This window comes from Labrus bergylta, chromosome 12, assembly GCF_963930695.1.
Source record: "Labrus bergylta chromosome 12, fLabBer1.1, whole genome shotgun sequence".
Classification (NCBI taxonomy): domain Eukaryota; kingdom Metazoa; phylum Chordata; class Actinopteri; order Labriformes; family Labridae; genus Labrus; species Labrus bergylta.
This window is the reverse complement of record NC_089206.1, coordinates 5,179,882-5,205,422: the sequence shown is the minus strand read 5'-3', so window position 1 is coordinate 5,205,422 and position 25,541 is coordinate 5,179,882. Positions and strand designations below refer to the sequence as shown.

The following is a 25,541-nucleotide window of genomic DNA, read 5'->3' as shown; positions in this document are numbered from 1 at the left end:
GCTGTATGAAAGTGCCGCTCTGTTGTGTAACAGTAAAACTTTGACATGCAGCTCAGTGCGCTAATGAAGATGTCTAAAACATGATTCATTGAGCCTTCTTCCAGTTATGTTTGCACCTGTATTCCTGCAATTACGACACAGATGGTCTACCGGGTGCTGCCAAAAAAGCATGCGCACCTCATTTCTCTCACCTTTGTTGGAGTGGACTGGAAAGTCCAATACATTTCAAATACAGAGGTCTTTTCATGTTCTAACCTTTAAATTAGGACACATTTTGTTCATATAACAAAGACACCTCCCAAGCCCATAGATATCAATATCATTTAATTATTAGTAGACTGAAACAGGAAGTAAAAAAAACCAGAATTTTAATCTAATATGAATCATTTGTCTTTCTTACGAAAACTGATTCAATGGACATTTAAAAAACAATACAATACATTTTTAGGTGTTGATTAATTCTCAGAGTATTGTCCAAAGGCAGAATGAAGAACAGGCATGTAGTCAATAATTGTTGGGAGTAAAAATATAATAATAAGGCTTTAAACCTTTTGTTTGTTACACATAGAAAGCTGCTTTCTGTCTTTGTATGGATATATTAGGATTCAACCAAAGCTGTCATGGGAACACCTTTAAAAAATATGTTGCAATGCCTTATGGGTTAATGATATTTATATTTTTCTGAGTGTTGGGAAGATGAACGTGTCTCTTAGCACTCTCTCCTGGCTGAAAAAGAAAACCAGGTGAGCTGCAGGTATACAGCACATTGTCCTGCGGGTCCAGACATGTAATTGGACTGAAAGAATGAGTTGCTCTGTTTTGTAGCCGGGGGAGTCTGTGTGTTTCTGTGGGCGTGGCTGAACTCACACAGCCTGATTTACCTGCATCTAAGTGAAGTGTAACCGGAGCTGGAGCTGGAGGTGGAGGTGGATGTGGAAGAGGGCGGTGGTAGAAAGTGTGACACAAATCACAGAAAGGTTTTCTTCTCCCCAGGTGAAAGAAGCAAATCTCAGGTTAGAACAAAACAAGAAAACAACAACAATCTTTCATGTCTTTGCTCTTTAAAAAAAAAAAAAAGAACCAGTACTGTCTGGGTATTTGCTTGAATATTTGTGTGACTTCTAAACAGACATGATGTCGAGTTTAAGAACAAGGAAGGGGGACAATCTACCTAAAGTGGATACAAACAGTGACGACTTGCCCCAGGTAAGATATTCATTTATACATTTAGACGACATACATTCAACTAGTAAGTTCTTTAAACAGCACCACTTTTAAATGTGTGTGAAGGGTGTGAAATGCATTCTTCTGCAGATGCCAGAGTCACTTAACAGCTTGACTTTATTTAGCTCCAGAATAAACACTCCCCCGCTTTCATTAACGTCAGAATGTGCAGTGAGAAGAGACGGGTTTGTGATTCTATGTATCGTCTCTCATGTGTGTCTTACTTCCTCAATTCAGCCTGATTTCCCGGCTGCTGTTTCCCCACAACTACACAGAAACATGACAGACAATGACTGATTATGGGCACATAGCATTCCTGTACTAGATGCTGATTGAAGTTAGTGCTTCCTCTTTGGGATTCCAGTGAACTGAAGCTGATTAATTCTGTCTTTTATCAGAAGTCATGCACACCTGACAGAAAAGCATTACAGTATCATTTTAAACCTCACGTTTGGTTTCAAATGATTCTGCATTAGTAATCAATGCAGAAAGGTACAAACCATTAATTCTCTACAGGATACAACAAATGTGTGTAACCTAGAAATAAAATACACATTACAATGGGTGATTTGTTTGTTTCAGTTGAGCAATGAGATGCAGCTGAGCATCATGAACAAGGTGAAGAGTGGAGAGCTGTCCATCGACGATGCTCTGAACCAGGCCAGGGAGGGCAGGAAGAAGCTGCTCAAACAGAAGAGCCAGGCTGAAGAGGTGTAACATTCAATGTCAAACTTCCTCATTATATAGTGGCTGCACATCAGTCTAACATTTAGCATATAATGGAGATTTAAGGAGTGTATTGCTGCTTTTTTATGGTCCCATATCAGCTACAAATGCTTCCAGCTCTTTGGAGCTGTGTGCAGCTGTAGCATCCAAACAATCTTTCAATCGGCCTTGCTTGAACAAGATGTAGATTACAGCCACGATGATAAACAACCCTTGCTTGTTTATCTCTCAAGCCAGTACCTCCGCTGTTTATCAGAGTATCAGTTTAAGAGTCCAAACCAGTTGTGTTGCCTGGATGTTGTTCTCCAACAAACGGTAACTTCTCCTGAAGCCCTGAATTTCTGTAAATGTACGGATTGAACAAAGACGATACAACCCCTTTATAAAGTTAAAAACTATCTGGGGATGGTTTTAGCAGCTAAGGAACCATATACTTCCCTGAGGAGTTGGTTGAGACCAAATAGAGAGTGAATATTTGTCCCATGACCATCTGAAGACCATAAAGATGAACTGACCTGAAACGCTTATTGCAGGTTTAAGTAAAAATATTGAAATCAGCAGATTTGGTTTCCAAGCTTATTGGAGACAATTAAAAACATTGTGTGAGTTTAGGATCTGTTTGTACTTTGAAAAGTATGTGCTAGCTACATATTTCCCCCAGATTCTAGCTGATTCTCTGCAGCTGTTGCATTGAATCATTTTAAAAACATAATCTGTTTTCATCTGAAAGAAACCTGTCTTGTAAAGCAAAGAGTTGTGACCTACTTGGGAGTCCTCAGCTTCTCAAACACTGTTGTGTTATAATAAGCTGCTCAGCCTGCTGGATTGGTTTAAGAGAAAATCTGTGTTTGACTTGTTTGATTTGTCTGTCAGGCCTTTTTGTTTTTCATGATGACAAAGGGCAGCTTTCATTGACCTTATCAAAGAAACAAAACAAAGGGCAAAATAATTCCGAAGAATTTCTGAAGAGGTGTTTTCCCTTACAGGAACAAGAATCCTCCCAGTACAACTTCAGTGTTCACAAACATGGCCGCTACAGGTGGCAGAAGCGAGTTCTTCAGGTGAGATTATGAAAACACAAACCCCCCCTGATGTTTATGTGTAGCCCACAGCCATGTTATCAGCTCTGTAAGGCAGAACTTCTTGACGTTCAACATGCTAACATCTTCAATACAATTAGCAATACTAACATGAAGTTAAGGTGTTATGTTTAACATCTTATCCTAGCAATGCTAGTATTACCTAATTTGTGCTAAATGTTGCTATAAATAAGCATGATTTAAACTAAAATCTGATAAGGTATTAAATCCAAAATAAACTGATTGGGGTCATCTGTTGGAATACCAACTTTCCCCACTGATTGATTTCAAGGTTACCATCAGGATTCACCTCCTATGGACCATGAGAATCTGAATTAAAGATTTTGAGATAGTTCTGCTTAGATCAGTGTGGCTAAAAATGATAGAATAAGGAAAAAATATTCAAATATGATTGTTTAAACGGCTTTAAATAAATATATCTTTGGTTTTGAATAATTCAGACCCTCGTTTTATGGCCCTGCAGATTGATTTCAAGACCAAAATGCTGTGCAGCATAGAGAAAGGCATCATCAAGCGACAACTCCTCTTCTCCAACGTGAAGAGCTGTGAAGATGGAGCCGGCACCAGGTTCTGCGTTTCCTTTAAAGAACATCACGATTATGAACTGGAGGCTAATTCGATGGAAGACAAATACAAGGTGAATATGATATGCTAACAGGAATGAAGAACTGATTGATGTCATCTTTGTAACTGGTTGTTCTTGATGCTTCCATTGAGTCTTTTTTTTTTTGAATGCTGGTTTGATTCTGTGTCTGAGCAGATGATGGAGCTGGTGAATAAAATCATTTATGGGAACATATACAGCGATTCAAAGGAGGGCAATGCAGAAAAAAGTCAGCAGCCTCAAGCGTCCCAGAGCCTTCGGGAAGGCGTCTTGTTACTGCACAGAGGCGGCCTGGCATCGTTCAGATGGGTGAAGTACGGATGTGTCATCTTATTTTTGGCCCCTTAAATGTTTAGACCCACTTCCACCTTTAGTTTATACACTGGCACAAAGGACATGAGGCACTTTTCAAAATGTTATAAATGAGCCTAACTTTTACTTTATTCAAAATATGTCATATGATGTCCTATTGTGTCATCATAACCTAGCTAAATAAAATGTATCCACACTGTCAGCCAACAGTGGTTTGAAATCATTTGATTTTGGTGAATAGGAGGATTGTTAGATTTGGATTCAGATTCTCTTTTTACGGACCCACAAGGGGACATTTTTTTTTTTGCAGCAGGAGCACACAGGAGGTAACATAAAGAAGGGAGCTGCAAAAGTGAACAACTGGATCAGGAGGATATCAGGGGCGGTGCTCCTGAAATTCTCTGTGAAAACAGCTTTTAAGCTGTCATGTAGAATTACATTTTCTTGTCTTTATTGTTGTTTGAACTTTTTGTTTTTATGTTCACGCTGCTCCAACTCAATTTCCCCCAAAGTTGTTCGATCGATGGACTGAAAAAAAGCCAGACACTCAGTTCCAAGTGTACTAACTGCAGAAATATCTCAAGTCAATCACTGTGTTATCGTCCACTGGAGTGTTGTCTGTAATCATGACATCACAGCTCGGCTCCAGTTGTTGGTGCTGCATATGACACATGAATCCTCTTCTTCTTCTCCTTCTCCAGATATGAGGTCCAGCTCCATCCCGGTCAGTTAGTTCTGGTCCCCTTAAAGCGCAGAGTCCCTGCTGAAGGTGATGCGACATCATGGACGCAGCAGTCGACTGTGATCCACCTGTCAGACGGCGACACGAGCGTGCAGAAACCGCCCTGCCCCGACACCTTCACGCTTATCACGCACAAAAACGAGTACCAGTGAGTGATTCTTTTTCAGACTGATCTAAGAGTAAACCAGCTGCCTCTTCTGTGAAACGTGTGTTTTCATGCATCTTTTCAGTGATGACATCATAAATACAGACCCAGTGTGTTAACTAGCAGGCTTATCTCAGCCTTTAAGGGAAGTTAAATATGGTGAGCTTTATTGCAGGTTCAAGGTTCCTGCACCAGATCAACCATCGGCCCACGGTGGTTCCCAGAGGGAGCGAGATGCTTGGGTCCAGGCCATCGACAAACTCTGCAAAGACTGGAAGAGGAAGTCCATGGGTGAACACATGTTTGTGGAAAAACAGATTATACGACATATCAGCATAGCCGAAGATGACGAGGACACAGAGACAGAGACGGAGCTCGAGTCAAGTGGAGGAAGAAGCGCCAGTTTCCCTTCTCCTCCGGATTATAAAAATGCAGATTCTCCTTCAAGTGCTTGGGATCATTTATCACCGGGGGACACCAGTCAAATCCATCCCTCAGCTGATTATACAAAGCCGGTCGCTAAACCTCGCAGCCAAAAAAAGACTCCAGCTCAAGTTATAGAGCCTGGAAATTCACCTCCTGTGCCACGTCCGACCTCTCCCAGTGTCATCGCCTTATCTTCACCCACCTCCCCTCTACCGTCGCCCATTCCAACCGCCCCCACACTCCCCGAGACTCCTGAACCAATCTACAAAGTTGTGGAACGCCCTCCACCTCCTTTCATCCCTGCGCCCCCTCCTCTACCCTTTAAATTCAAGATAGATTTAAAAAAACCTCAAACCAAGGCCTTCCACTGGGACCTGGTCAGCTCCGAGAAGGTAACAGTCACTTTTCAGTTAAAAACCTCATTTATCAGAAAGAAAATGTTTTTAGTATAAATCTCACAAAAAGGTTTTCATTAGAGAATTATTCAGAAAAAAAAGAAGCAAACAGAAAGGTCAGTTTCAGCTTGGTTTCACTTCATTATTCCTACGTCATCATTGTGATGTATTATTCTTTGTGTCTGTCCCCAGTGCTGCTCTCTTCTTCAAATGCAAAACATTGATTTCCACTTAATATGGACTTCTCTGAGATTCTAATCTAATTTGTTTCCTTGCAGATTGCAAAATCATTTTGGGCACAAGAACGCACCGGGAGGATTGAAATAGACTCGCCGCGCTTATTGGAGCAATTTGGCGTTAAAGATCTGGGGTCCTTTAGCATGTGTGAGCCGAGCAACACGCAGCACATCATCCTCAATGAGAAGATCGCACACAACTTCAGTGAGTAGACTCCACAATGTAATGTGCTCCTCTCACCTCCTTTCACACACACAGTCCTGACATTTTACAAAAAAACAAAAAAAAAAAACTGGAAAGCCCTCTGACATTCCAGAGTTCCCCTTTCACACATGTCCCTCACAGTGGGAGATTTTCCCTGTTGGACAGTAATAGGACATACTTTCAGTATAAATCTCACTTTACATTTTCCTGACTATTTACCTGCTGTGTTCACACATTGACTCACCCCGACTTCTTGCAGTAATTTTACTAAAGGGCAGACAGGAAAAAAAGTACAAACAGAAGAAAGTATGCTTTACTGGTAAGTAAAGAAAGCAACTAGCAGCCTCTTAAAAAATATCTAATAGTTGCTTTTTAATACAAAAATCCTACCTCTGACAGGGCAAATGACCATTTTTTTGTGGCCAATCAGATTTCTGGGGGGGGGGGGGGGGGCTCTTGTCACCTCTGGCCTCTGAACACGCCCCTGCGCTGAGGAAAACATTAACGAGCTGAATGAAGCAGAAGGAGTTTTACATCACTCTTTTTTTAGAGAGGCATCACTCGCCTATATGGAGAAGAGTTAGGGTATATTTGATACTTGCTATATTCATGTTTAAAATGTCACATATTAGATCTTTAAAGCTTTTCATCTTACCAAAATGATTCATTTGAAATTAAGAGTATGAGTCAAAATGTTAGACCTTGTGATACAGATGACTCAAATGTAGATATATGATAAGATGACACTTTACAAAGTGTCTACATAAACGGTGGTTATCAGTGACCACAGATTGAGCTTCCCTGGTTCTCGTGAATACAAGGAAATAGTGGGTTGAAAAGGCAACTCAATTGCGAATACAAGTTAAGATCAGGTAAGTCTGACAAGGAAGTGATTGGATTTTGTAGGTGAAATATTAAGTTTAATATCTATGTTGAGATTAATAAAAAAAAAACATTCTTCCGCATGGAGCCCGATGAATGAGCAGACAGTATTTCTGCAGTGAATTTGAAGCTGTGGTGTGAAAAAAAAACCAACACCTTCCCCCACCACAAGAGGGAAGTAGCACACAGAAAGAGGAAGCAGGAAGTCTGCAGAAGTAGAGTTAATGTCAGAGCCTCTCATTTTCATAAATTAAACTTTAACAGACCAATTAAGAGGAGGCTGACCTGAAATGTCTTTAAGGGAGAGCCTTTAAATGCCGCCATTTTGCTCTTTTTTTATACTGATGGATGTAATGATGGCTGTAAAAAACAGACAGACGGATATTCTTGCGCTCTGCCAGCAGGGGGCAGTGTGTCACTAATCCTGCAGTGCAAAAAAAAAACTGACCAACCAATCTGCAGAGCAAATTGTGAAGAGGAGCATATTCTATATCTCGTCTAATGGCTTTTCACTTTTGATTAACCGAGTGTGTGGGGTTTGTATATTTCAAGAGCAAAGCCAGGGGAGAAGATTTCAGAAGCTTCCTCTCATAGCTGTTGGAAGAGACACACACACACACACACACACACACACACACACACACACACACACACACACACACACACACACACACACACACACACACACACACACACAGTGGGAGTTGATACAGATGTGGTGGAGGTGGGCTGCTAACAGGAATCAGTGTGAGTGTGCAGACTGGGAACATAATTAGGGTCCACATGCTCATAAAATATGGATACGGGATCTGAGCGACAAAGACAGCGATTTCCTGTCTTGATACAGAAACACGGCGGTGGCGGCGGCGGTCGGAGTTTGTTCTCCTCCCTAACCTGAAAACTTTGGTAGTGTGAGGAACAGGAGCAGAGTGATGCACAGCCTGCAGGCAACCCGAGGCTGTGCATCTTCCTGCTGTATGAATCAGAAGAAAATGTTGCTGCATGTCTCACATTAGTCATTCCAACACAAACATCGAAAGTGACTTTTCTACTCTTGAATTTAGATTGTTTGCCTTAAAAGAAACAATTAATTCAAACATAAATACTCCTTTGTAGAAAAAGGTTCACAATGAATATGCCCCTTTCAGCTCTCATGAAGTCAAAACGGATTTTTAATGACACATTTCTTGCACTTTTTGCCACCTGTACTCTGCTTTAAGCTCATAACTGACACATTTTGAAAAAAAAAAAAGTCATTTCCTGATAACACATAAAACTTGTTGATGAATCATCCTGGAACCAGGGCGGTGTGTTATAAATTTGAATCCAATTTAACTTTCTATTTACACGACTTCTACAGAACTCACAGGAGCTACAAGCTGGCTGACAGTAATAGGCTGAGCTGTTTTCACATGTGAACTCTTGAGAATTTCTAAAAAAAATTCCGGTTGACTGAGGTGCAGATTGGCTAGCGGTTAGGTCTTGTATGGAGGATATAGTCCTCTAAGCAGCGGGCCCGGGTACCTGTCTGGCCTGTGGCTGCTTTCCCACCTATCATTCCCCACTCTCTCTCTCTCTGGTTTCCTATCCACTCTCCTGTCCAATAAAGGCCAAAAACACAAACATAAATCTTAAATAAAACATTCTTTAGGAATAGACTGACACAGAAATCTTCATACTTCTTGTTGTGCACACATGCACCTCACAGCAGGAGAGTATCCCTGTGGGACGGGAGGTATGGCAGTGGAGTTTCAGGAGGCAAGACACAACGTAAAAACACGAAACGAAAGCTCCAGAGTCTACTAGACATTTTGACTTTTTCTCAATGCAACATAAAGACGAACATGCAACTTAAAGCTCCAGTGAGGAGTTTTTAGCTGGTTATAAAACAGACCGAAATGAATACTGACGCCTATTTATGACCTACAAAAGCAAATAAAACCATCAGACACAAGATCTATTATTTATATATATCTATATTCAGTGCCTGTAATCACTGCAACAGGGTCGGTGTCAGACTAAACCATTAACAACATGAGGAAACATAAGTTTCACAGTGAGTGATACATTTGATGGTTAAAAGAAACCAGGAGGAGAATTGTTTTTTGTAAGAAAACACAACCTAGATACATGTAAAAGACATAATCAGCAAAGAGATAAGAGGTATCCCTTTGTCCACAGGGGGGCGCCAAAATCAGCACACACTGAAAGTCCCACACAGGAGCTTTAAGTACACTACTACTTTTATAAATTAACTTGGTTAAGGTTACACCATTCATTAGTGTTGAGGCAATTATCAGTTACTGTACAGCTTGAACTGTAAAAGACAATCATTAAGTGTTTTTATGTTTGTAAAATTAGAATCAGACGACACAGAATATACACAATAAAACCCAGAAATTCCTCCGGGCTTTAATTTCTTGACGCCAAATGGGGAGAAAAAAAAAAAAAAATCTGTTAATAAGACTCCTTTTCCTCTCTCACTCTCTTCCCTCCCAAAGTCACACTCACACCTGCCCCCTCCCTGTTCTTGTCTGCATGTTTATCAGCACAAACCCGTCTAAATGTGTACTGTTTATTCAGCTCGTATCGCACACACTATTTATTCATCTGATCCCATTACACCGAGAGCCGGCGTGCATGCCAGATCTCACATTGTTTTCAGCGTCGACTCAGCAGACACTCAAGCTGCATTTGATCAGATAAAAGAAGTACGAGATCAATTATTAATAAACAAACCAAGAACTGTTAATTAGCATCAGACTGTTAGCTGGCGCCCTGGCTGCGTTTTGCATGTCGACTTTTTTTTAAAAACACCGTGTTGTTTGCAGAGCCACGCTGAGGCAGATGGAGTCAGACAGATTGAGCAGGTGGTTGTATTACTGTTGTACTGCGGTTTTGAGTGCTTTCCTCTGGTTATCAACATGATCCTTGTGGGCCAAGAAACAACATCAGCTGCATCCAGAGTCCACAGGATGACGCTGTAATGATCCATGTGCTTATTTATAGGAGGGCGGAGTTCGCTACAGGATCCAAAACACATTGACAACAAGATTGTAGCTTGTATTGATTTGTTTTTGATTGTGTTATTTGGAGAAATACCAGCTTAACGAAGAAGATAGAGAATTAAAGTTTGTGTGGTTTTATTCTTTAACACGATTAGCCCAGATTGGTTCCTCTCTGCACGCCACGACACCATTTTAATCGGTTAATATTTTAATAACGCCTGATGTGGTGAATGTCTTCACACATTTGATGAGATCATCTATGACGGAAGTATTTAGGTGTTGTAACTGAGTCAAAGTAACACTACAACTTTGCAAACAGAAGGAGAAGTATCGGGGGTGTAGTTCCTTCTTAAACCCTTTTCACACATACAGAAATCTCCTGAAAAACTCCGGAGATTAGGCTACCTGGAGGTTCTTTAGGCTATGTGTGAACGCAAACAGACGCATTTTTCGCGTGGACTTTACCCGGAGTTTCTCCGGCCAGACCCCTCGTATTTTATCCACAGAAAATCTGAGTGAGCTGATGTCTGAACGCGGCCGCATATACTCCGGAGATTTCAATTTCAGCCAATGAAAAGAGAATGACGTTTAAATAGTGACCGGCTAAAGTGTCTACACGCGACCGCTACGATCTCCGTGCACGTTATTAAACGTCTGCATTCTGTTTTCTGTTAGTCAGTATGTTGTTCTGCTCTCTTTTGTGGATGTTGTCATTCCATTGGATTACACATAGCATTAATATAAAGGCAAATATTCTCATTATAGCGTTGTGTAGCGGACTCTGTTGCCTCGGCCGCTACTTCCGCGTTGTTTATTTATGTCACGTCTTCCCTCAGGTAATCCCCCCGACCCCCCCTCCCCTCTGACAGGGAAAGTCCCCCCGCTGTGAGGAGCATGTGTGAACGGCTAGGTCGGGAGAATCTCCGGAGAAGTCCCCCTGTAAATATCTAGATATTATCCGGAGTGTGAAAACGGCTTTATAGTGTTTACAGCTCTTCCAGGCAGGCCGGCCCACAGACACGTCCGGGCCCCTGAAGCGTCCGGGGAACGGAGCCTTCCTAAATCTGATATACTCAAATCAACAGATTCCCCTGCTTTCATTAACAAGCTCCCTCCCACATAAACACAAACATGTCAGAACAGAAATACACCTGCCAGCGCTCTTTGTATTCCAACATCAGTCATTTTTTCAGCCCTTTGTGTCACAGGTCATGCTGGGCACGGTTTCACTCCTAACAGAGAGTAGTTTTGAGGTTTTGTCCACAATCCAAAATTTCTTTGGAGGGGAGGTTACTAGCAACTTGAGAATCAAGAGTTTAAAGATGTACTGATACCAATATCACTATCAGGTATTGGGCCGATACCAAGCTAAAGCACTCTTGTTTGTACTCGTGAAACATCGGCAATACATCTGCAGCCGGTAAAAATATACAGCATGATGTTATCCTCTCTTTATGAGAAGAAAGGCACAGTATGGCCCAGGTCATTTGGCAGTTTTTTTTAGATATTTTAACAAAAAGAAGGATGTCAGAAGAAGAGCAGACTGCAAACTATGCACTGTTGTCTAGTCAAGAGGAGAAAACCCTTTTCAGAATACCCCTTAAGTTAAAGTACAGGATAATTCGAGTTTACGGAAATACGTACACGTGGGCTGATGTTATTGGTCGTATTAGTTTGTTTACACTGATGCTTCAATGCATGAGCTTCACTGTTGTAGCTGCACAGTGGAGCAGGTTTTTAACTGCGTGTATAACAGCTGTTTGTTTGAAAGGGTTGTGAGATGATTCAGGCAGCAAAAAAATAAATATTCAAATCTGCTTCTAACTCCCAGTAGTCTCATTTAATGGAGCACTGTTTGGAAAATGAACAAAGACCTTGAACAGAGATGGTTCTAAAGGTCAGAATAATGCTTAACTAGTAATAATGAAAAATAATGCTAAACTAGTAATAATGGAAATTCATCACAGAGGTGGTAGAGACTGAGATAATTCAGTTCAAGCTGGACCAGTGAGAGTAAAGCTGAAAATAACTGGTTAATTCTCCCACTTAAGGGACCAAGCAAGCTTTTCTTAAAAGCACAACAAAAGGAGAGAATGAAAATAAGTTTTGGTTTCTGCATAATGCACATACAACCCCAAAACAACTTTCAAATTAGCCATGCTGCAAGAGAGAAGAGAAGATAAAGTTCTGCTGCACAAATTTGCTTTTTTGCTGTCAATTTTCAGACTTAAGATATATCACCTCTCCAGGCTGAAAACAATTATTGAAGATGACAGCAATGAGGCAGTTTAAACTGTAACATTCTTGTTTTTTGTTGAGGTTCACATCATGCCAAACACAGCCATCACGACTTCATGTAAAATCCTCTTCAAAGTTAATAAAGAGGTTAAAAAAAATCATTGTACTGGATTATAAAATACATCTTTTCCATCTGCAGTGTGGCGCATTGGAACTTTAATTTAGTCCAGAAGTTCAAGGTACAAGATGTCAAGTACAGTACTTCAGAAAGTAGCTCAGTATCTCCTCCACTGGGTGAGCTCCGTTGTGGTTTTGTACGATCAAAGTGCATTTCTGTGTCCGAGTAATATGGTTATTTACCTTGAGAGCCCTCGGTGCATGCTGCCTATTTAATGACTGGAAATGTCACACTCCTAATTAAAAGTACACCTGTGGCTTCATGCGCTCAGTGGGATCACTCACCGTCTCCAAACTCTAATTTGCCCGGGCAGTGCCCAGTTTGTCTGAGTGCCAATCAGCAGAGGCCTGAAATGCAGTTTTCTTTTTCTGTGTGTGTCTGAAGCCAATCCCTCACTCTTGAGGACACTAGCAGCAGCGCTCGACATTATTTGGATGTTTGATGTTGTGGCTCCTCATTTGGAAATGTGACACGAACGTCTCTGTTGGTCCTGGTGAGGGGAATTACTGTCTCCAAGCTTTAATGTCAAGGATTTAGAGACGTGCTGATTACAGCTTTGTTTCTCCAAAATGCTTCTCATTTAGCATGATTATTTTATTCACTTTGACAATCAGGTTGATGATACCATTGAGTAAGAGAACAATTAGGCTCAGATCCTGAGAGTGAACTTTTACAGACAGTTAAAGGGATAGTTTGAGGACATTTCAGTTCAGATTGAGAGTCAAGCTGTAAACTAAGATGTATTCTTGTGTGATTATCTACATCTTAACTTCGATATGACAGAAACACAGACCAAAAACCGATACCTAAACCATCGCTGCTACTCCTCCAAATATAACTATAAGTTATATAAATATAAGTTTTGCAGCAAGGCCGTCTGTAACAGCGTATACTGGTTTGCTCGTTATTATTCAACTGAAACTGGAGACAGTGTAGTCAATGCTAACGTGTATCTACTCCTACAGCCTGTTTGCTGTCACTTAAAAGCTAATTTCAGTAAGTGCTGCCAGCATTTATGAGCTCCAACTCCCACATGATCTACTCAGTGATGTTTGAACTACACCAAAAAGTTGCAAAAAGGAAGCTCACCTTTGTGTTACTGCCCACGTCGACAGGCTATCATCAAAGATGTTATAGCCTCCTGGAGACAGCTGCTAACTCTCGTGTAGCCGCCAGTTAGCAATGAATTGAGTCCAGCCTTTGTTTACTGTCATATAGCAACTTGAGAAGCAAAGAGTGCAGAGATGTACTGATACCAATACCAAGCAAGAAAATACCAAGAACTGTTTTTTTGTACTCATGAAACATCTGTAATAAAACTGCACCCGGTACAAATATACAGCATGATGTTAGCCTCTCTATATGAGAAGGTAGGCGCAGTACGACCCATGTAATTGGCAGTTGTTGTTTTTTTAGACATTTAACATAAACAAGGATGTCACAAGAATAAAGTAAAACGCCAATTTCAAATCTGTTTCAAGGGTTTAAAAATCTGTGAGTTTATAAATTTGTTGGCATAGATTATAAATCTTGCGCACAGATTTGTAATCCGTGGGAATGGATTTACAAACGGCTTTCTATCTATTCTCACTCGAGCCTCGCTGGGCTCCAGACAAAAGCTCACTGACTTATTTTAATCCGTACACAAAAAAGACAAATGGTAAAAAATTAGATAAAATAGAAGTTAGTTATAGCGATAATAAAACATGGAGACATGCAGATTTTGCGACTTTTGGAAAAGACCATGCTTGCTGTTTCAATCAGTTTCCATTCTTTATGCTAAGCTAACGGCTAACCTCTCCTCGTTGAAGATTAAAATTTTACCAGGCAGTGGTTTCTTTCTTCTCATCCAACATTTGACAAGAAGACTTATTTAAAAAAAAAAAGAAGACATTTTTAAAAGAGGAGTCTGCCTACATGACATGACAGAAGAGCTCAGATTAAATTTAGAAATCTTTCCTGGGCCAGAACTCGCAGGGCAGAAGAACAAGGCTCCAAAAGTTTCGACCTGAAGTTGACAACCTCTCAGTGTATAGAGAGTACCTCAGTGTATAGAGGTTTGGTTTTAGGGACAGCTGATGTGGAGGTGAACTGGTAGCTTGAGAGTTGCCGGTTCACCTCCACCTGTGAGCACCTCACATCTTCAACATTCCTCCACAATAGCTCCCTGTGTTTATGTTTCTGTGTGTCAACATTACTTCACGGACTGAAAGGATACATTTCAATTAAGCGATAAATAAAGTGGTTCTTCTATTTTTCTTAAAGAATGTGACACTTTCAGATCAATGCCTCAGTGGGTCTGACTGGCACCAACAACTAAAATGTGTTTTTGCAAAACTCACCCTGTATTTCACAGACATGTCTTCAATTCCTGGCTTCTAATGAAGGCTTCTCACAGCTCCTGATTTATGCAGAGACATTTCCTGTAAAGCAAAAAAAATCACATCAGCTTTCACTTGATAGAATGCAAATTTGTGCATCTCCCTCAGGCATATGGGGAAAGTAATTAAGCAAAGGACCCTTTGTCTTCACAATGCTTTTTTTTTTTTTTTTTTTGTCATTTCATGGCAGGATGAGAAGACGATCTGTCAAGAGAAAAGCTTTCATGTACTATTGCATGTTTTTGACTTTTTTCTAATCTATTGTTCTTCTAGACATTTTCCTCAAAAGTTTCCCGGTGCAGCCGGGAGAGCTGAAGGACAAACTGTTCATCGTTAGCGAGGAAGACGGAGGCCTGTCTGATGAGCACATCACCTCTCTGAGGAGGTACGACTTTGTGCCAAAAGCAGCTGATTTGTATTCACTCCTAATAGTGTCACAACTGAAGCTGAGAGGTGAATGACTTTGTGTGCCATGGGCGGTTGATGTGTGTTTCTGTTGGCAGGCATATCATCTCTGGTAACAAGCAAACAGAAGAGCAAAAACAAATGTATTAGGCTGCATGTTACTGAAAGGAAGAAGAGAAACATAAAAATAAGTAAGCTCCAGGGCTGGAAATGAAGCCAACGTAGAAGAGGAAAAGCTGCATTTCCCTCTGTGGCCACTTGAGGCTGGCTCCTTTCTCAAAATGATGAAGAATTAAACAAGCCTGGTACAAAACACTCCTGGTGTCTTAGCTTATTGCTATAGGCTTAGAGTTATGTTACGAGTAGTAATTAGGGACATTGCGTTTTTGATGAACGACTCGATGCTGCTACCTCACTTCAGCTAATTCATTCACTAAACACGTTTATGTGTTTGAGTTGTTTGTGTCTTTTGGGGATCATTAAAAAAAAAACATTCTGGACTAATATTATGGCTTGTTGTGCACTTAATTATACTCAAAGACTGTCTAACAAGTCAATCATTTGAAGCCCTTATGGACATTCATAAATACATTTATATTTACAAAATTTTCCCGTGATATAGAGAAATGTCTGGTTGTTTTTTGAGATCTCGCCTTACTTATGTTGTTATCTCAAGATAATGAGTTTATTTCTCAAGATCTCAAGACACAGCCTGGAATAAACTCATTATCACAGCGAAAAACAGCATTGTAATCCCAAAAAACAAGACTGACTCTAACACTTTATAATCAAAACAGATGAGCAATAAAAACATTCACCCCCCATAGAGTGTGTGCTCAAAAAGATGTGAGCTATTCAGATCCAAACTCTTTTAAAACAAGGCTGTAAACATGGTTAATCCTGCTGTCAAAATCAGCATTTTAATATGGGTATTAAAGGGACCTGCAGGGTTAGAGTTAAGGATTAGCAGCCTGCCTCAAGTGGACACTCCAGGAACTGCAGTGTTTACGATTCCTCATTGGCTTCATTTTTCAACACTGAAAGTTGTTGTTTGGCTTTAACCTGTTTCTCCAGGACTCATTCTTCATCTAGGAAATAAACTCTTTCTTCCAGAATCATGCTGGTTGACTAGCTGATTTGCAAGATATTGAATTAGCCACAGGCACAGACCACGTTTTAATCCCACCGCATTCGCTAACCCATAAGCAGCCCGCAACTTGAGTCCTCAAAAGTTGCAGTTGACCTACCAGCAGGTGATGTCACAGAGGATAAGTCCATTATTTATACGGTCTTATGTGAGAAAACAGTTTGAACCAATGCCAGTTCTTGTGAGAAAAACACACGTTTTGCACTCCAGGCCTTCCCAGAGTTTTAATACTAAAGAGCAGATGCCAGAACCTTTTACCAGAGCAGCTTTACTAATAAAAGTTTTATCTCTGGTTTATTTGCGGAGATGGAAACTATTGACATGCCCTCAGGAATATATGACTGGAAGTGGGTGAAATGCTTCCTGAATCGTACCTGTAGTTTACTCAGCTACTCTGGATGCTGACCTCCTGGAAGGCGAGTGATCTAATGTACTGTGTGGAAGGTTTTTTTATTTATTCTAAGAAAAACGTAATATATATTTTAATGGGCTGTGGCGTAGGCCCGAGGAATACAATCTTGAAGGAACCACTCCCTGCTGGTGCTGTAATATTAATGACCGGTGCTCCTCTAGTGGCACATAGAGCGGCTCATGAAAAAGTGAATGTGCCTTCAGTTAGAGGAGGTCCACTTTAAGACAAGCGGGGTTCAAATTCAGTACAATCGAGTAAATGGCTGTTTCCATCAGCGTCTCGCGGCATATAGGAGTTGACAAAGAGCATCAGCACTACTTGGCTTTTAATCACTTAACTTTCTCTCGACTGCTGGAAATCAATGTAATAGCACATGTCTGTGGGTGGAGGGGGAGCTAAAGAATATGATGACATGAAGAGGCAAAGGTCAAAATGAGAGTGCGTCTGATAGAAATAGACAAACATTCTCAATTTGACATACATTTTTAAACTCGATCTGAGTCTGTTCATATGTTCTCTTTTTTATGTATTTTTTTGTGTTGGAGAAAAAAAAAATCACTGATGTTTTGCGTATGGACTCATTCACGTTCATTAAAATTTCATCAAACAAACGTAGCTTTGACCGAAGACAGTATATAAAGATGGACGGCACTCCTCAACTTCCTTCCATTGTACAAAGGTGAAGCCAAAATAGTACATGACGATGATAATGTCACTGTGCTTCTGCTAACAGAAACACACTTAACTGGAGCGACGGGTGGCCTGGTGGTAATATCGCACACCCCATATATCTATCAGGGGTGGATAAAAAGGTTTGAAATCTGCAATATGTCCCTTTGAAGTGTTAAAAACATCACACATTCGCACAAAAACAGTGATATTGTTCTGTTCATTTTCCTCATTAAGGTATGTCCCTACCATGGATGATGTGGAAAAATACAAATCCCACAAAGGACCTGTATCAGAGCTGCATATTGTGGACCAGTTCATGATGGAGGTACAGTTTTCAGTTCCTCATATGAACCTTCATTATAACTAACAGATTTAAAAATTTTCTTTGGGATTTGGATCTAACACCATGACCCGAGCCAGCGTCTCCATGTGATGCACTTTCTTTAGGAGGGCTTGTCAACTCTTGCACCTGCCACCTCGTTCACACACTGTGGATGTTGTGACAAGCTCTATGCATTCATCTGGTTATCACCTTACCGCATGGCTGGCAGTCATCATGTGTGCTCAGCTACAAACTGCAGGAGGGTGGGAGGGGTGCACTGATGAAATGCATTGCAGGCGTATTAGACTCCAGACATAAGAGGTTTAACATGCAAGAGACATCCTCAGGTCCTTCTGGGGGCACACATTTCAGTGGTAGATTACAGTCAGCCTGAATGCTTCTAAATAGATAATCATCACATAATAACTCCTCTTAATGGATGCCAACTAATGCAGGTATTTAAGCATCGCACTTAATAGAAAGTGAAATGGCATCAACTGAACATCCTGGGATTAGAGGTGATTGCTGACTGCTTTCCATGTTTTTTTTTTTCAAAATATAATGTTCTGCAATTTTCACATATTCAACTCATCCTGCCCCCTTAAAGCTGTTAATTTATAAATAAAAAAGGAAAAAGGAAAACGCTGACACACACGTTATGAATCATCCTAGTTTCACATTTTAAAACATCGTTATGGGTTAGAGTTAATTGTTTCCTCCATGTGATGCTTTTCTCCATCATGTTACCAGCATGTGTTTTTAACCCGAGGCTACGACGAGTGGAAGTTGGTCTTACAGACTAATGGGCCTCATTCACCAACTGTTCTTAATATATTTTTTTTACGCAGTTTTCAAGAAGCTTTTAACATTCCCAACCAAAAGTTTTCTTATCTTGTATTTGTTACAGTAGCTTACAACAAATCCTGTGTGATTACAGTGTGTGCACACCACCACATAGTCTCATGCCCTTATATAGGCATTGAAAGAGCGTTTCTCTAGCTTCAAAGTTTACAAGGACATGGCATTAATCAAAATCGAAAATTCTGCTGTTTGATAACAGCTTCAAGAATCGGCCTTAAGACTTTTCTCCGGATCTTCTTAAGAACAAATCTAAGAAAAATCCTAGGAAGATATAGACGAATGAGGCCGATTGCCGTCTGCTCTTGTTTTCCTTTAAATCAGAAAAATGTTCAAATGTTCTGTCACATAGTTCAGGATGATTTATTTTCATTTAGGATGTCTATGGTGACACAAGAGTGTCATCTGCAAACTATTTATCTACCTATAAAGAGACTTATCGACATATTAGCCTTGAAGCGCTGACCTTTCCCCGAAGATGAAACAAATCCTAATCATGCTTTGCACTGCACTGCAAATAGGTTGTTGCATGTTCCTAAATCAGGTTTGTATGCTTCACTTGGAGATTAAAGCCAAAGAACAAATCCTACGAGAGAGCCTTCCTTTTTTACTCTTCCAATTTGGTGAAGACGAGAGTTCGAGTTATGGATCTGAGACAAAGTCGGCAAACTACCCGAGAGTGTGTTTGCTGACTAATGTTAGAACAAGTTAATTCCAGGAGGATTTTAATTATCCCAGCGCTACCTTGGCAGAGAGTCGATGTGATATGTTAACACATGTGCCAGAAAAATGTGACAAGACGAGGAGCAGGGAAGGAGGAAGACACATTCTGAGTTCACCCCCAAACAAACAAACAAAATGACTATATGTTCTTTATTTCTTACACTTATCCTAATATCTTTCCCGACCATCTTTCAGACTATCTGCCCTTTGGCTTCTAGGAGACAGTACCTGAGCGTGTGCGGGACTGTCTGACAATGTGGAGTGATTTATTAGAGGTTAGCACAGACTCAAAGGTCGACTAGGCAGCTCAGCCAATCGTTTCAGGGTGTCAAGCCTTCAGTTTCTCTATTAAATCAGCCTGTCGACAGGCCTGCAGCACTCCTCTTTTCGCCTGAGGTAATCTCAACACAGAACTTGAGCCTGTGAGAAAGAGCCGCAGCCATCCAACAACTTTACCACCAGTCTTATCACATAAATCTATACAATCTCTAGGAAATAGGTGACTTGATGTGATTATTACATTCTCTCTTTATGTAAAGGGCTAAATAGATTTACATCTTTCCCCCCTTCTGTTACAGATGTGCAACATCCCCCATCTGAGCACACAACTGGACCTGCTGCTCACTCTGAGAGAACTGCCCAACAGCATGAACGACCTGCAGCCTGTGAGTAGATATGATCTCTTCTGAAGTCAAATGTATGGAAGGGGATCAAGGTAGTATGTAGAAAAATGTATTTGAGTGCCAGGTTAAAACTAGGGCTGCACAATTTATCCTACTGTCATAATCATTGTGAAATGAACATTGAAAAAGATCACAAGGAATGTACACACCTTCAACCAAACTGGAACCGCAGTGTTTTAAAATGAAGCTAATGTGGAATTGACAAAAACAGCAGTTCCTTGAGTGTCCACTTGAAGCTGACAGCAAAAATGGATTAATTCATATAACTCGTGTTTTAAATTAAGAGGGATAAGAGTTATGGTTAGAGGCGTGGCTTAGTTGACTTACAGGCGGCCGCATTTTAGCTGTTTGCCAGGAGGCTTAAAGGGGACATATTATGAAAAATCCACTTTTTTGACGTATGTTTTTGAACATATAATTGGGTAACCTGAGTGTCTACCGACAGACAAAATGTGAAATAAATCCACCCAGTCCTTTGTTTGTGGTCTGCATAAGTCTTACAACACAGAGAAAAATGCTCCGTTTCAAATTTGCTCTCCTTGTGACATCACAGTGGGATTCTGGTAAAAAAAAGTATGCTGAGCTCCATTATCACTGATATGCAACTTTCCTCTTATTGTGCAAATAATTTCAAAGCGATGAGGTGTATCTCACCATCATGCCATGGAAATAAGTTGTGTAGTGATGTGATAATTGTAAACCCAACTCAAACTTTAATCTTTGAATTCAGACTTTAAAAAAAAAATCACATATGGTGTAAAACCTCCTCATGTGAATCAACTGTTGAATCAGAAGTCGGGCTGTTTTTAAAGTTTCACACACACTCCTACGAGCTGAAAAAGGGCAAATCGTCAGCCTCCTCATGAAGCACCGGGTGAAACATGAGCATGCAAATGTATTCTGCAAATGCTAATGTTCAGATACATTGTGGTTTTAGACATAAATGAAAAGAACATCTGGGGATAAACTTACATTAACACATGAAAGCTTCTTTTTTTTTTACCCTCCAGTTTGAGCTTTATGTTTGAAGTGCCTGCTGAAGAAGTTTCCGTTTGATTTGCTGGCTTGTTAAGCGCGCCGAAAACAGAAAGGCATGAGAGCCACTTTCAGACACCTCTCATCATTCCACGGAGCAGAAAAGATGGATCTTAATCAAATCAAGTTCCATTTTTCCTGTAGGTGGTGTAAAACATAGAAAGGTGTTATCTTTATCAGAGACCCACTTCTGGCGAGCGCTGAGGAGAAATTCATGAATTTGACTTTCAATCAACAAACTTTTAGACTTTCTTTAAAGACAAGCACTTTTTAAATGAATACAAGTGAAATGAAATAGAAATAGAATGGATTTCATAGAATTTGATTGTACTTCAACAGTAGACAAGGAAGTCACTGAGTTTGTTTTATACAAAACCTGCGATTGTCAACTGACCCTGACTTAGCCTTAATGTGAGTGTAGTGTATTCTTACATTGTTATTATCTGAGCATGTCTTGCTTACCGGACCAATATGTAGGAGATCTACTGAATGAAATGATAAAGTGACCTTACTATATCATCAGACTATTAAGGAAACATGCAAGTGCTGGCTTCTCTGACGACAATGCAGCATCCAGTATGTCCTCTTCCTAAGTTTCGATTTTGGTCCTTGAATGGTTTGTTTTTGTTTTGACCAGAGAAGGTAGGCGGTTTTAATAAACCCCGACACGGCCACTGTGGACAGACCTTAGTTTTCCAGGCAAAAAAGCAAACCAACAGGTGATGCAGCGATGGAAGAAGAATTAACGGGTTCAGATATAATGGATTCTACCTGACCTAAAAAACCTCTGCATTTTTCTCATAAGCTCCAAGAGCAGAAACGTGGTAAGACTAGAATAAATATGGGAGATGCTTTTGAATAAAAAATGGAGAGAGGTTAGAACACAGAAAGGTTTACAGACCGATGCAGAGCTGGCTAAACACTGAAGCTTCAGTGACCGCAAAATGGCAACCAGTGTACACATTGACTCTAGAGAGGAGGGGGCGGGGGGAGACAGCTCTCTGTAATGTTTTGAATTTGGACTGCAGTACCCATTATAAACACTAGGGGTCATAGTTACATTTTGCTCCATGAAGGCTGTAACATTTAGAAAAAATGTGTGCATCATAAGGTTGTCAAAATGTTCAATTCCTTGATACATTTACATGCTATTGCTTTAAATGATGCATTTGAATGATCAATAGAATCAAGTATCAAGGCAAACTATCTACTTCTAAACTGAGAAGGTTCGGTAGTTTGTCATATATTTTCAAATAATTGAATTATATACAGTTTCTGTTATTCTAGATGTATAAAGTATGGGTAACTGACTGATATCATAAATAACTCTGGTCATTAAAGGGCTAACTTATAGTTGGAGCCAAACATGTCAGACTTGTGCAGTGCCAGTATCCTCACATTTCAGGTTGACATTAGTCAGACTAATCGTTAATACTCCTATAGAGGATTTCTGTTTATTGGCATGGGGGACCGCAGGCTGTGAAGATATTGCAGTCAGACAAGAATACCTTCCAGCTCCTCTGTCTTTTCTGTTTCTCTTTTTTTATGTGATTCTCTGAAGCTTCTGTTCCTTTCAGCATCAGTGCCTCAGTCCTAATCTCTTGTCTGCTGACTGTCTGCGAAGGAAGAGAAACAATGGATAAGAATGATGGCCTTGTAATCCATCGACTGTGACAGCAATTTTTCTTTGTCGAAGACCCAGAGACAAACATATCGCGCACACTGCTAGATGACTCGACAAGAAAGATTAGCAATTTCATTAAGTTTCAATTTGCTCTACGCTTTTTCTTTTGGATGTTTTTTTTTTTTTTTTCTCTTTCTACTGTGTTATAACTTAGAGATATTAAAAAAAGGTCATTTTTCAATCAAACTTTGGTATTTGCAGGAGGATATCTCCGACAAAGTGTTTCCTCATCTGCAGTCCACAGTGTGGTGTGTGACTGTTCCATAACAGGCGTTCAAACATGGAGAGGTTAGGGTCCTCTCTGAAGCAGACTACCCTAAATCCTTTGATTCTCTGACAGGGCAGACCTTTTTAAAGCCCCAAAACATTTAGGAGGATTTGATCCCCACCTGACAGACTCGGGCTTGAGGAGAGAAAGAGCAGAAATCACACCTTCAAGGAGGATTCTCACCTACAATGTGCTTGTTGGTGCAAACTTTCACTGCCAGGGTGACAGGCTGTGCTCTGCATCGTCGACCCCGCTCTATCTTTAAACTGTTTGCTGTGCTCCGTGTGAAACCATTTCTAAATATAAATAAGAGAGTCAAAGGCTTGGGACATAATCCAGTGATGCAGAAGACAGGAAGACATCTCCTGAAGATGAGATGTACTGAATGGGGAAATCACAGTACATTCAACATTTTCTCCTTTTCGTAATTTGTATTCAAAATGTACCAGAGGATAGAGCATCTTTATCTCCTGTAGGGCCACAGATTTTGAGAATGAAGCAAAAAATAACCTGATTTAGTCATGTAGCCAAGTCTCTAAAGAGTTTAGGAAATTGTCAAGAAACTGTCTAGATTTGTGCACATATGAAGTTAGCTTTCCTGTGTTACTAAGCTTATACTTTAAGCTTGTGGATTTTAACTGGCTGTAAATATCTGGCTTAAAACAAGGAAGCATTTCAAGGTTTGGTGCAAGGTGTTGAAGTCCTTCCGTGTGGCAAATGAGGGCAAGAAATGGGCCAAAAAAAACACAGGCCTCGGAGAGTTTCAGTCATTTGGAAAACTGAAAGTTGGTGGAACTGTGGTAAGCCAGGACACACACACCCTGCAGCAAACACACACAGACAAGACAACAGCAGCAAGCCAAAGACGGGGTCGTCACAAAACTAACATCATTTAAAAAAAATTTCTCATCATCACAAAAAAGAAGTGAATTGTCCAAAAATGAGGAGTTAGCTTTTTTCCTCCAAACTGTATTTGACTGGATTACCTGCCTACGGGCCTTCAATTTAAAGATGAGTCATCCAAAATATATTTCTACCAAAAAGACTTTGCCATGGCAAGATTAATTAGCACAGAGAGACAGGATTAGAGTTTTCATTTCTTATAAAAAAAATAGTTGTAAGCCACAATATGCTGACAATCAGTTGTCTAATGAAGGCACAGTGTACTTCTTTATTACGTAAACTTCAATAAGAAATGACATTATGGGCTGAACAGTTTCAACAGTTTCATCTTTCGACTGTAGAAATAGCAATGGGCAAAACAGAAGAAGGATTTCTCCTTTATCTTGTAATGGTTTGGATCGGTGACTCGTAATTATTGGTTAATGGTGTTGTGGAGAGCATCTGAGACTCCAAGCTAAAAGTGTACAACCACTTGCATCTAGGGTTTCCACAATGTTTTCTACAATTCCACAATGAGTCAAAAGGAAAGTAGGAGCTCTGCAAACATTCCTCCATAGCTGACGCACCGCTCAAACTAACGTCAAGGATAAAAACAAGGCGCCATCTAGTGACGTCGCTCCCCCACTAACTGTCTTAAAGGTGCATTCCACAATTTCAACTGTTACAATCTTCTCGAGGTTGTCCCAGTGGCAGGTTTTATGATGATACTCTTTAAACAGGATCATATGGTGAAAGTGTTTTTGCTTGCTGGTTCACACTTTATTTGTAAAAGTTAACTCTTTGTGAATCTTCTCCTCTGTCGCCCCCCGGTGGTGGAATGAACTTCCAAACTCCATTCGATCTGCAGAGTCCCTCTGCACCTTTAAGAAAAAGCTAAAGACCCAGCTCTTTCATGAATACCTACTAACTTAATGATGATGGTCTCCATATTATTGATGATGATGATGGTAATGACGATGGTTTTTGTTTGATAACGACGACTTATAAGATGGTTTCTATACTGATTAGAGCTCTCAAGAACTGCCCTCAATGTTGTGCTTTGCCTCTGGTCACTTCCTGTCAGCACCTGTGTGTCCAATCAGACTCAAAGCTGATCGTTTGCTCTTACTGACATTGTTCCCTTTTTTCTAGATCCTTGTTTCTGTTGTTCTTACTCTCTGATGTACTTCGCTTTGGATATAAGCGTCTGCTAAGTGAATTGTAGAATTGTAGAATTGTGAAGGACTGTTTTCACCTCAGCATTGACACCTTTCTCCCCTAACACACCATTGGAAAAACATATAATATGGTATTTATTTCTTTTCAGCTTTTCAGTGTGATTTCTATAGCTTGTCCATATTTAAAGCAATCTGTCCAGAGCTGGTTATACTGGGAAATTCTGCAGTATTCCTAAAGGAAATTTAGCTCCACTTAATTGCATAACAAATAACAATCTCACCAAACAACCAGGCTCTGCTTTTTTTTTTAGGTCAAATGAGGTGTTGTGAGTTGGCTCTTTATCTTTATAATGTAAAATACTAAAGCCTCTGGGTTATTTCTGTCCACGCTTTATCAGCACGGAGAGTTTCCTAAACAAGCTTTAGTCCACTTAAATTTCACAGTTGTTGTGTGGAGGAAATGAAAGCGG

General features: G+C 40.3%; 1 protein-coding gene across 1 annotated transcript in view; it reads left to right on the top strand.

Annotated features, from left to right (window-relative positions):
- Window positions 1-935: 935 nt before the first annotated feature.
- LOC114921167 (uncharacterized) overlaps window positions 936-25,541 on the top strand; it is a 43,779-nt gene continuing 19,173 nt past the window's right edge. The window contains exons 1-12 of the mRNA XM_065961693.1: window positions 936-1,013; window positions 1,130-1,206; window positions 1,807-1,935; window positions 2,937-3,011; window positions 3,514-3,687; window positions 3,811-3,968; window positions 4,668-4,856; window positions 5,029-5,671; window positions 5,953-6,115; window positions 15,076-15,187; window positions 17,673-17,763; window positions 19,920-20,006. Coding sequence (XP_065817765.1) covers window positions 1,132-1,206; window positions 1,807-1,935; window positions 2,937-3,011; window positions 3,514-3,687; window positions 3,811-3,968; window positions 4,668-4,856; window positions 5,029-5,671; window positions 5,953-6,115; window positions 15,076-15,187; window positions 17,673-17,763; window positions 19,920-20,006 — 1,896 coding nt within the window. The 5' untranslated portion in view covers window positions 936-1,013; window positions 1,130-1,131. The remainder of the gene's footprint in view (window positions 1,014-1,129; window positions 1,207-1,806; window positions 1,936-2,936; window positions 3,012-3,513; window positions 3,688-3,810; window positions 3,969-4,667; window positions 4,857-5,028; window positions 5,672-5,952; window positions 6,116-15,075; window positions 15,188-17,672; window positions 17,764-19,919; window positions 20,007-25,541) is intronic.